Source organism: Parus major, chromosome 1A (genome assembly GCF_001522545.3).
Source record: "Parus major isolate Abel chromosome 1A, Parus_major1.1, whole genome shotgun sequence".
Lineage (NCBI taxonomy): Eukaryota > Metazoa > Chordata > Aves > Passeriformes > Paridae > Parus > Parus major.
The window spans coordinates 69,837,663-69,850,724 of record NC_031773.1 but is presented as its reverse complement, the minus strand read 5'-3'; the positions used below and the strand labels follow the sequence as shown (position 1 = coordinate 69,850,724).

The 13,062-nt window shown below is 45.0% G+C and overlaps 1 protein-coding gene across 10 annotated transcripts in view; it reads right to left on the bottom strand.

The window, feature by feature from the left end:
• Positions 1-12,415, bottom strand: part of WASHC1 (WASH complex subunit 1) — a 39,370-nt gene extending 26,955 nt beyond the window's left edge. The window contains exons 1-4 of one of the 10 annotated variants that reach the window (XM_015627556.3): positions 11,315-11,339; positions 8,965-9,096; positions 4,302-4,460; positions 284-437 (exon numbers count right to left, since the gene is read on the bottom strand). In XM_015627556.3, the coding sequence (XP_015483042.1) occupies positions 284-432 (149 nt within the window). In that variant the 5' untranslated portion in view covers positions 433-437; positions 4,302-4,460; positions 8,965-9,096; positions 11,315-11,339. The other 9 variants (XM_015627559.2, XM_015627554.2, XM_015627553.3 and 6 more) reach the window with 9 other exon arrangements.
• Between the last annotated feature and the right edge of the window lie 647 nt (positions 12,416-13,062).

Genomic DNA, 13,062 nt, shown 5'->3' with positions numbered 1-13,062 from the left:
ATAAGTGCAGCAGAAGCAGTAATGCAATTTGTGGAAGTCTACCACTGAATGAAAAATTAATAACCAACAATCTCTGGCTAACTGCAGCCATTTCATTATGCTTAACTTTGACAGACTTGAATCAAATAAACTCGTACTGAAGTGTGTCTGGTCCTTTTTCATCCCTTTTCTGAACTCCCATTGCTTACCAACACAATGTCCTTTCACTGCTACAACATAATCACAGCACTCTGTCTTGTAATGCTGAATGCTAAGCACCCAACCCCTCAGGAGAGCACTTTACCTGGTGAAGATATCGCCTGACACCTTTTGCAGATACTGAAGTGCATCTGCCACCTGCTGCACAGCCTCCTCTCTTCGTAGGTCTGGCTGGATCAGGGGCACTGAGTATGTCTGCCCTTCCAAAAAGTGCTTCTGGGCTACTGTAGCCATTGTACCTAAGGGAAAGAACAAATAGGTCATTACAGTAAACACAGTGCCATTTTATCACAGCAGTTATTCACAGCCTTCTCCTTTCTGCTCCACTAATTATTTTAGGAAAGCATTTGCAACAGAATTGGTCAGCTGAGGAGAAAGGCACAAGCAGTAAGGCTGACATATTGGATTTTTGATACATTCAAGGCAGCTACAGTGAGGTGGGAATCTCTTGGTTATCTGAATGTTCTTGGAAACCATAATTTTATTTCAGTATGCTACTTAACAAATCTCTGCTCAGTATAGTGCTGAAAACAAAAACCAGACTTAGAAGCAAAGTCAGTTAAGAGTGGCAACAAGATTTGTCAGAAATCACTCTGTCCCCTCCTCCCTTTCTTCACATTCCACGTGGACGTGTTTCAGGTCAACCAACCCTATTAGCAAAAGGCAGTGTTTCATCTTATGCTTCTGCTCCAAGAAACACACCATCGGGCCCTTCCAAGAACAGAAGCCATGAAATTACAAGGCATGTATGGGCACACACCCCCTTGCTCCAAGTAGGTTAATGAGAGTTCTTCCATTCTGAGACTCCCAAGAGCTGCTTGTTGCTTCTGGTGACTGGATTTTTCCTCAGTAACTATCTTGAAAGAAGCCTCCTTATTTTAGAATCCTTTCACATCTCAAACCTAACCAGTCACCAAAACGTTTTGGTTGTGTGCCACATAGCTGTGTGCCACACACAAGAGCTGCATGCACACTCTTGGAAGCAGCTGGGCCAGTACCACTGCTCCATAGCTCAGCCAGGAGAAGGTCACCCATCACACATGTTTCCATCCTGAGCCCTGCTCAGCTCTTCCCAAAAAGTTTGCCTCCCATGTCTTAAAAGACTTCCTGGGACTTGGAAGAACAAAGAGAAAAAAGTCCATTTCTCTGAGCACACTAGAAATTGCAAACTCACAAATACATTACTGTTAGGACACTTGTGAAGAATGAGCAGATTAGAGTACCCATACAGTTTTCTAATCCAAACTCTACTGCTAGGTCTACACAACTCCCTTCAAAAGTGTTTTGTCCGTGTCTCTTTTCATTCAGGTTGTAAAAACCACACAGTTTACAGGTGCTCACTACAGGGTTTCATCACACAGAGCTCCATACATCTATAAGAAAATGTTCATTAAGCTGAGGAGAAACAAAACAAAGGAGGATGAAAAACCAAGGTATCAGGCAGGGATATCTCAGGATGCACCACATTCCCTCTCTGGTATACTTGGAAGTCTGCAGGAGCTAGTTCAGAGAGCAGTGCTGTGTGCAACCAGTGCAGGCTGAGAATAACATAGAAACACAGTCCATACTGGAAAAATTCACAGATCAGGAGCCTGAAGAGAGATAGTCACAACATAAAAAACCAGCTGAATATGTGAAAATTAGAGGGGTTATCACACATTCTTTCAATCCCCTATCTTGCTTCACAAAACAAAGAGATAACAGATTGGGCTTGCCTGCAGCCATTTCTGTATATTGAAAAAACACCATCCACTCTCTTCAAATTTTTCCTTTAAGATGATACCACAGTAGGGTAGGAAAAGCTTTCTGTAAATATGATGTGGCTTTTATTTCAGGGTATTCTTTTGGGATGTGGAGTTTGCTGAGTTGTTTTGGGTTTGTTTTTTTTTTTGGTGGGGATGTTTAGTAGTGAATCATATAAGGGCACGTAGTAGAAGCTTTTCCACAGTTAACACATTTGCAAGATCAAGCCCAGCCATTAGAAAGCTGGCTCTCCTGCCAGTCTAGGAAGCCTAGACCTATTCTGTTTCATTTCATGCATCACTGGCAGCCAGACTCTGTATCTGCACTCTTTAGTGGCAATGTTTGCACACTGATTAGTCTTCTTGACTGGGCCTATTCTGCAGACAGGAAATTATCATTTAGAGCTGTAAATCATGCAAGCTAATCTGAGAGGAGTACAGCTAATTTTGAGACAGCAGTTTTTGATCTGCTGACCACAATCAAACTTCAATACTTTTCCTTTAAAATCTACTATTTCACTGTCACCATGGAATAAAGTGACCAGATAACACAGCAATGACATGGTTATGAGTTACTCTGGCCCCAGCAGCAAAAGAAGTTTATAATCCTCCCTGCCACTGGTCAAATCAGTGCTGCTGATGCTTGGGATGCCTATTTTTAACTCAAATCAGTTCAATGACCCAATTTACCGCAGCCAGATAAACAGCTGTAATTGTCCAATCATGAAGCACAGGGGGAAGCAGGGGCAAGAAGGAAACTTCTGAAATTTGTTTCATTATCAAAACCATTCCTGTGTAAAGGTAATCCTGAGAAAGCAAAGATTTTCACCTCTTGAGGCCAGATGAGATTTTACAGCCCCAATATGATCTCTCAGACTCTCACCAATCCTAATACTCCTAGTGTCCCTTCTAAAACCAAGCTCAGTTCAGTTGCTGACCGACAGATGCTCTCACTCAGGAGCAGCACTTCTCCAGCTACTCCCAAACCATTTCTTTCCCTGCAGTCAGAAGCTACAGACTCTCCTTCAGGTCCCACTGCTCCCTTGCAAAGAGAGGGGCACCCAGTACTGGCCAAAGCAGGAAAATCCCTGGGTGCTCCTGCTCACACTGTCACAGTTTGTGGGTAAACATCACCTTCACAGGTTCTCAATGAAGACTTTAAAATGAGCTTCAGATTCTTATCTTTCCTATAAAAAAACACAGTGGAGAATTACGGCAGACTCTGGAAACTATCACCAGAGACAGATACAAGAGATAATTCTTTCTGTGCAAGAGAACAAGTTGGAAATCTATAGCAAGGAGGAGGGAAAACAGCAACAACTAAATGACCAGAGGTGGGCAAAATCCCATGTTACAGCTGCTATTTGTTACCTCTTAGGTAACAACTAAACTAACTGGAGAAATAAGTCAGTTTTACAAACAATTTGAGTAAGTGCCTCACCACATGGTTAGAATAAAAGGAGAATTGCTTTATATAACAGAGAGGCTTCAGGAATAAGGAATATTTTAAAAGGAAAAATTCAAAATACTCCCAGTAGAAGCCAGGAAGGAAAGCAAAGTCTGAACATCACTCGGTAAGACTGACTCTTCCGTTATCTCAAACTCCAGTGTACTGAGAAGGAAGCAGCACATTTTCTTGCCACGCTCCACTATCAGAATTAGTACATAAAAAAATAAAATAGTGAGTTCTGCATGTTAAAATACATCAACTCTTCTACCCTATCCAATGGATGCCAAGCCTTAATGTAACATGAACAGCAAAGGTGCAAATAAACTGCTTATATCTTACATATAGAAGGTACTCCCAGCAAAGCAACAAACTGGTTCCAGTATCACTCTGGAACCTTATGGAGGGAGCTGGTGTGTTTCTGCAGAAGTACAGCATGCTGGAATTATGACAGCTGACAGGAAATACTCTGATGCAATAGTGAGAAATGGACACACAAATGTGTCCAAAGAATGTATGAACCTCAAAAACAGATGTCAGATCACCCAAGAGATTTAATCATTAGTGGTGTGACCACCAGCGGTCACTCTGTGGGGTGCACAAAGCAGAAGAAACAGCAACACAGAGTTTTTTGTTTGTTTTTTTTTTGATCAAAGAGGCTCTGGAAAAGAGCTACAGCATCTCAGGGCTCCAGCCATCTTTTATTCAATTTTTTCTATGTCAACTTTCATGATCAAGATAAATATGTTCTGCTGTTGTATAATAAACTCATTTACCTTATTAAAGTGAAAACAAAGAGAAAAAGGTTGTTTTCTCACTGCACCACCTGCTTCCAAGTGCTATGCCCTGATTTGGAAGTTCTGACTAGAGCTACTAACTGCTCAGATTTGCACTCTGCCTTTAGCTGTCTGTACCTTTCACCTCAGGCTAGCTGTCCAAAGCTCCTCAGGGCTGGTGGCTATTCATCCACACTCAAAGCTGCTCTCTTGCTCTCAGTTCCAACACACACTGGCAAAAGCTGAGGGAAACAGCAGGAGTGGGAAACACAGTCTCCACCAGACTGTACCACCTTTCTGAAAGACATAAACCAGGACAGGTACAGGGTGAGTACTCCAGGGTTTTCAGGCATTTGGAACCAACAACTGGGCTTACTGCTCACACACCACAGCCAAGTCTGAGGGACACGTGGAGATCTGCCCCTGGAAAAGGAAGTATACAATTCACTGCTTTGGATAGGTAGAGAAAAACTCCACCTGCTTTGCTCACCTCTCTCCATAAGAATAAAATTTCTTATGTTAAGGCAACCCCAAAAGAACTTGTTACAGAGCAAACAGAGTTTGTAAAAGAAGCAACACTTCCCTAAGTTCTTTAGAAAATACTGCTCTGTGGAGGATTGACCACTAGGATGATTATCTAAGAATAAAACAACCCCACAACCTTAAAATATCTCAGTTTTTCAAAGTAACATAAACAAAGGCAATATTAAAAAAATAGCTTGGCTGCCCTTAACACAGGCAGAATATAAACCTATATACAAGCACTTACCAGATGTGTACTTTGATGTGAAAATAAAGGGAGAATATGGCAAGCCACCAATATCTGCTTCCTTAACGTGTTTCAAGAAACTAAAAAGAGCAGGCTCAGGGGAGAAGGAGGATTTAATACTTTGATAAAAATGAGTGTGTATACTTCAAAGCTACAATGACTGCTTTAGCAATTACTGTGCTGCTGCTTCCGTCACTGCACTGGAAAGGCAGCAAGAACTAGAGGCCTTTAATTCCCACAGGCAGTAGCATCTCCAAAAAGAAGTGACAGGCTATCTCTAACCCTATGTCTCTCTTTTGTAGGATCCTAATAAAGGGTCAATGTCTTGTAGCCACCTGTAAGGACATAGAGATCAGCAATATGCAATAAAACACATGTCTGTATATCCCTCACCACACACCACTACCCCACTACCACCAGTATGGTTCCAAAGTGGGAACAGACCAAGCCACAAATGAACCACGGGTTAAGATCAAACACACTCAAAAAATGGAGTAGACAGGCTCTGGGCATAGCTTATCAGAACGTGCTGTCTCCTCTAACAGAGCAAAGTCACATCCGTAACTTAGTTAACCATGAGAAGTCATCCCAAATTGCTCCCTGAGAGTAATTTCTTACAAGGAATACTTTCTACCACGTTTACCTGGACAAACATTTTCCCATGGTCAAATCTGCTAGCATATTCAAGCCATACCTTGATTGTTCTGGAGGCTTGCCTAGAGGCTATCCCAACAAAGTATCAGAATTAAATCCTCCAGGGCAAAAATAAGAACAATACAAAATGTTAATTGTAACACCTTGCCCTCCACAGATAAAGCACACACCTCTGAGTTTACCAGCTGCAAAAATAGAGAACTGCATTTAAAAAAGAGACTTGAAAAACCAGAAAAGCAAAACATGTCATTGCATATGCTCTTCCTGTTCAGGGGCAGGATAAGGCAGTGTGTGTACACACACTCACATAGATGTAGACACTGAAACAAGAGCTAGAAATCGCTCAAATGCAGCATAGGAGCCTACATACAAGTCCTATTATTATGCAGCATACAATCATTCTGCCCTGTGTTGACACTCACAGGAGGGGATGAAATATAGTCCTCCAGCAGAGCACACAAGAGGTAATTATCCTGGATAGGAGAGCAGGATGCATTTCCAGCAGTGAGATGAGAGCTTTACCACAGTCCCCGCGCTAATCCAACTTTACCCTTTTTTTGGGGAAGCAAGGTGGGGGCGGGAGAAAAGCACTTTGGTAAGTTAAGAGGATGAAAAGTCTATTTATATTTTTTAATAAACCATCTTCTACAGCGTTATTAAGCAGCAATCAAAGATGCAGGTGCTACTGATTTGATTGGCAAGAAGTACACTGTGCTGAATATTAAGGAACTGTGCCCCTATAAATAGGTCTAATCACCATCTGAAGTCTGGAAGCTAGTGATGAAAGAAAGCATGAATAAAACCCTAATTAGGCCCCGTGGCAGGCTGTACTCTACCAGGGTGCTCATGTTACTAGATGTCTCTTATAGTAGCACCCTCAAACTCCATTGTAGATGTTACTGCTTTGGTCTCAAGACCTCTAGTAGCTGTTTTAGACAAGAGTGGGGTTTCTCCATCTTTGGAGTGTTTGGCATCAGCTGGGATTTGGCGTCCCAGTGCTATTTCTGGAACAAAACAACTTTCCATTCCAGCTGTCCCACCATGGCCACTATCAAGGACTGAATTAAACTGAGAAGCTGGAGTTCCCCCAGACACAAAAACTGGCAGCAAGTGCAGGAAAGTGAAAAGCTTGAGAAGCCATCATTCTCCTTCCCTCTCAGCAGCTGGAGCACACCAAGGCCCAGCCTACATCACAGGGTTACTTCAGTCACATCTGTAAAAGCCATTTCTGCTCTTCTCCTCCAGCTTTAGAGGACACTTACTTAACCTTTCAGGCTATCCTTAAAGAACAGCATTACCTCAGAAGAACACCAGCAACAAAAAGTCCATGTAGAAAATGAATCCTACAGGGCATCTCCTGCTCCCACAACTGCTTATGGATATGGGACTACCAGAACAGCCAAAACCTTTTCAAAAGGAGTCAGCCTCACATCACATTATGGCCCTGCAGAAGCAGTAGAGCACTGAGGAGCCTGACAGTTGGCAGGACTACCTAAAGAAAAGCACTGGCCTGTCAAAAATCTGCTTCTGAAAGTGTTAAGGCACTTCCTTCTGAAGGAGCCAGAGCCTGTTAAAAACACCTTTGGCTCAGACACTTTGCTTCAAAAGAAACAGTAGCTGTGGCAGCTACTAAAGGTGAAATATGGAGACTCCCCCTTACCCTATCAAGTACTCTGAGCCACTTAGATTTCTTGGTTTGTCACATACTGACATATTCCACTTAGGCTTAAGAGAAGGAAACAAAATTTGAGATCTCAAAGCCCACCTTTACAACAGCATGTGGCAACTCCTTGGCAAAATACCTGACATTTAAAGATGGATTAGATACAACAAATTATATTGACTCACCAGAAGAGAGAATGCTATTATTTTTTTTTTTTTCCCAAAGAGAATCTGAAAAATAGAGACTGAGAAGAATTTAGAGGTGCACTTCAATCCTGCCAGCTCCATAAGCAAAGAACCCCTCTAAGCCACTGCTGTCTTCAGGACAATCCCTCCCCTCAACACAGAGCTCTGTTTTGTGAAGCACAGGCAGCCTCCCTCACTGCATCACCTTGCTGAGAAAGCCCTGTCCTCTAAGCACAGGCTGAAATTTGTTTCCTTCAGCTGGATACATAAAGCTCATTTTGACAGATTGATGTTGATAACTAAAATTAATGAGATGATCCCCTCTGCGACTGCCACCTTTGATTCTCATCAGTAATGGAGACAATCAGATGCTGTAATGAACAATTGATCTAATTCCAGGGCAGCATATACAACTGACCATAAACACTCTGCTAACTGCCTGCCCTCCCTTCCTATCACTTATACTTATTACAAAGGAAGCCTAAACAAATAGCTTAGCTTTACCTACTACATAGACATCATAACTGAAGTTGAGAATCTCGTCCCAAACATCCAGACACAGCTCTTGCTTCAATTTCCTAAGCGGGGGCACTTCAGTTTTGTATGCCTGGAGTACACAGAAGCCACTGGGTATGCAAATTCCTCTAGAGAGCCATTTCTCTGCAAAAAGTTCTCTTAAACACTGGAATTCCAAAAACCTGGCTAACCAGAATGCTGCTGTAGAGCTTGCAGAATTTCTGGAGCTTCTCATTCTCACTATCAGACCACAGCAATACTTACATCCACAAACACCGTGCCAAAAAAAAAAAAAAAAAAAAAAAATCCAGCTAGTTTTTCCCTCTCATTTTCTGATGCAAAATCAGCTCCACCCTCCTGCAAAGGGAGATCTGCAGATCTAACCACTGCCACAAAACATAACTTGCAATGTCCTGGTTTTCACCTCCACATTCAGTACCCTCTACTCCAAAGTTCTGAAGTTTTACAGCCTCCAGGCTCCAGATGTGGTATTAAAACAAAGCCTTAGACATTCAATTAAGGAAACAACCAACACAAACCAGCAACTAGACCAGTTCCTGCCTGTTTTATACATTCAAAAGCAAAGGCAATGCTTGCATTTCTAGAAGATGACAGGAAGGGAACTCACCAAATAAGGAATGTCTTCAAGTCTGTTCACATTTGCTAGAAGGAATATCCTTACAGAGTGGCCTGATTGACAGGAGCTGATGAAAAGCTGAGCCAAAGAAATGACACCTGGATGGATGGACTATTTTCTGGGAAAGGTTATCTTGTGAAGGGGTCTAAGCAGAGCTGATTAGCTACAGAAATTGCTTTTCTGAGTGATAAAAATGATCCCCTTCAATCTCTTAGACCATAGCCATGGGAAACATAACAATTTCAGCCATAATCCTCTTCCTCTGCACATTACCTTGAATCTAAAAGAACACTATAAAAAAAGTCTGCCTTGCTTTCAGGATTACCTCAGTACTATTCTTCCCCAGCCCCCAATTTCTACCCTTCCCTTTCACTCACCAAGCTGAGCTTGACGTGACCACAGTCACCTGGTATTACCCAGAAGCCAGATTGTAGAGTACTTCCCAGGAATTATCTGCTTTCAGTTTTCTGGCCCATGAACTCCTGAGCTGAGAGAACAGCACTTTGTACCTGAAGGAATGAAGATTTAAAACTCAGTTTAAATATCTGGAGTGATAGAAGAAGGACAGATGCTAAGAATAGCAGCCTGTGCTGCTCTGGGAGTGCCACAGGCACTCTTCTGCCTCAGGGCTCTGGAGGTGTGGCTGTTTCCCCCTCCCCATTCAAAGCATCCGAGGAATACAGGGATATATCAGGCAGCCTCTACATCCTAGCTTTACTACTCAGACAAGACAAACATAATGAAGTATCAGGAGAACTTATCAGCCAACCTTCCTAAAATGAAGCCTAAGCAAGGGACAGTTGACTGGAGCACCTCTGATTCCCAGAAAACTGTCATGCAGAAAAGCCACTACAAGGACATGCCAAAGCCACTTTGCTTCCAGGCGTTGCCTCTGGCAAGAGCAGCATTCTCTGCTCCGCTTCCTTTCACTGCTCCTGGAAGACTCTGTATTTCAGGGAGCTGCCAAGGAATTGGGGCAGTTCTAGCTTCTACCTCATCTACTCCAGGATAGGTCAGCCCAGTCTGAAAATCATGGCCAGGAACACCTACCACCCAACCTCCATGAAATAAAGAGGTCATTCCAGGCACACTCCCTGCTGACATTTGCCTCAATCCCATGATATGCCACAACCACTGTCAGCACTATCCCACACTCCCTGCTGGAAGCTGCACTGTGACTTGCACAGAGTCAAGAATTAGCCTCCTCTGCAGAGGGATAAAGAGCCTTCTCTTTGGAAAGAGGTCTTAGGGAAAATCCAGGTGCTATTCAAGCATTCAATATCTGAACCACAGCTAATAACCAAAAAAGACAAAAAAAACCCAAACACAAAACCCCCACAAGCAAACAAAAAAAAAACCAAAAACCAAACAAAACAAAAGGAGGGGAGAAACCTTATCACAGGATTTCCTGTTGATTACTAAAATAAATACTATCAATGGTCATCACCACTGCATACAAAATAATTTTGTTCCCTGCATCCATCAGCATCCTTTCTTCATGTGCACAGCTAGGTCTAATAGTCCTGTGGTCTTCATACTGCTGGCCAACTCCTTCTTTATTTTGAACATAGAAGAAGATTATTCCAATAATTACAATTATCACATCAGCATTTGAGTTCACTGGCAAACACCGACAATATGGTTTTATTTGACAAATCATTACAACCAGCATAACTACTGGCTTGGGTGTGTACTTGGAATAGCACAAAACACCCAAACCCCATCACAAGCCATTAGCTGACTATCTGAGGAAAAATCATATAATGCACAACACAGAGTCCCATGTCTGACACCTCTGTCTCTTTTTCTCCCTTCAGGCTGCAGCATCTCCTGTCTGTCCCTACAGGGTACCTGATCTACACTGAAAAGAAGCACTGCCTTTGCCATTCTCTGAAACACCGTGTGGAGCTCAGGAGTCCTGTATGTCACTGCCAACTTGAGGATTCCATGCTCCATGCCTGCCTGGCAGATCTCCCAGTCTAAGTCATGGCTCAACACCAAAGCACCACATAACAATCACAGAGCGGCTCAGGTTGGACGGGACCTCAGTGGGTCATCTGGCCCAAGTCCCTGCTCAAGCAGACTCATCCCAGAGCACCTGGCCCATGATGGCACCCAAATGGTCCTTGAATATCCAGTGAGGGAGACTCCACAACTTGCCTGGAAAATATTTTTTTCGAGGCTGAACAAACCCAACTCCCTCAGCCTGCCCTCACAAGAGAGATGCTCCAGTCCGTTAATCGACTTTGTCGCTCTCTGCTGGAACTCCATGTATCACAGGCCCTCAGGAATTCAGAACTGGACGCAGCACTCAGGTGTGGCCTCACCAGCCCTGGGCAGAGGGGCAGGATCACCTCCCTCGACCTACAGGCAATGCTCTTCCTAACGCACCCAGGATAAGAAGTGCAACAAACCATTTCCCAGCTCAGCTGCCCCTCCCTAACAGGCGCTGCTAAGCTCTCCTACCCAACAGCTGGCGGGGTTCCCGACGCACAGCGCCTGTGGCCACAGGCGAGACAGGCCGCACTCCCAGCACAGCCCCCCGCAGAGGCCCCGCTCGGGCCCGGCGGGAGGGCACCCACCGGAGCCGAGCTGCTCCCAGAACAGTTCCCGGAACTGCTCCCAGTGCCGTTCCCCTGCACCGCCGGGGCTCTGAGGGGGCCCCGCTCCCGCCGGGGCTCTGAGGGGGCCCGGCCCCGGCCCCGCCCCCCCGCGCGCTCCCCTCACCTGCCGCCCGCGGCCACGCCCCCGCTCGCGCCACTTCCGCCCTCACGGGCGCGTCACTTCCGGCCGAGCAGGGCGCCCCCGCGGGGCCGCGGTTTCTGAGGGAGCGTCAGCATGGCGGGGTGTGCTGCGCTGGGACAGACCCCAGGGATGGCCCCCGGGGATGGCCCAGCCCAGCGCCTCGCCCTGCGCAGGACACCCCAAGAGTCCCACGCTGTGCCCGGGAGCGCTGGCAGGCTGGGGCTGTGCCCGCTGCCCTGGGGAGCTGTTCCCAAAACATCCTCTGGGGGAAAAACCTTTTCCTGCTCCCCCAAACCTGCCCTGGCCCAGCTCCGGGCCATTCCCTCGGCTCCTGTCACTGTCAGCACAGAGAGGAGATCGGTGCCTGCCCCTGTTCCTCTCGCAGGGAAGTTGAACACCACCATAAAGTGTCCCCTCAGTCTCCTCCAGGCTGAACGACCCAAGTGCCCTCAGCTGCTCCTCTTAGACTTCCAACCCAGAACCTTCTAAAAGCTGACTTAACAAATACAGAATTTTTAAGAATGTTGCACTTGTTTGTTATTGTGTTGCTTTCACGCTTCCCTTTGTGCACACATTCCAGCAACCAAGGTCTCCCGGCACAAACGCTCATGAAAAATGAATTGCGAGAGCACATCTGTAAACATTAAATCCACACTTTGAAGGGCTGTGTGCTGCACATGACAGAGGTATTTTAATGCTTTCCACTTCAGGATCAGAAACAATTTCTCAAAACTTATGTAAACAGTTACAACTTCACACCATTTGAATAGCAAATACCAGCTTTTGGATGCACCGGGGAACACTCGTGATTGATATGTAGCATTAAAAGCGGTGCTTTAACAGGGGAAAAAAACAAGGCAAGCCTCTTCAAACAGGGAATGCACTTGAAGACATCAGCACCCACTCATGCATATTCAGCTCAAGGGAAAAGGGTAAATTCATTACATAAATTACCTGTCGCAGATTGTTTGCTCGGTTCCACTCCTGTGCAGTAGGAAGCGCAGACTGAAGTAGGGGAGTGATGTTGGACCCAGTGGAATTGCAAAGGAGATCAGTAGCCAGCAGCAGCTTTCCTGCTTCAGAGCCTGCAGGAGGTGCAGTTCTTGCCCTTCTGATGTTTTAATGATGGGCCTGCTAAGACCTGTAAGTACAGAAAGCATCAGGGCACAAATTCTGAGCACTAAGGACCAAGGTGGGAACTATTGAAACTCTCTATGAGGAATGGAAAATCCTGCCAAAAACCTCAAAGCAGATGAAAAATCAGATCTATCTGAGTCTGAGCAAGGAGTGTGTGTGTGTGGGTGTTGGGACCTGTCAAAAATAAAATGGGGAAGCGGACGTAAGAAGCAACAATCCAATCTATTCTTATCCATTTTTATTTATACACTGCTGACGGAAAGCCCTCCAAATGCTTTTTGCTGCTTGGTGAAATCCAGTTCAAACCATTTACAAAACTCAAGAGAAAGCAAGTGATGGCAGGCTGACACAGTCCCTTCCAGTGTCCCCCGCCCAACCTGAGGAAGAGGATCTGGCAGGTTTACAAAATCCATCATTAAAGGACAAGAAGAGAGCTAACAGAGAGAGAGAAAAGAAAGACTGGATCTTAGGCTGGGTGGGCAGAGCAGCAGGGATACAGCAAGGCCTGGGTGAGAAGCAATAGCAGGGTAGCACTGGACTGGACAAAGCGCTAGGAAGATCCTGGTAGTGGGTGAGAGGCTGTAAATGCTTGT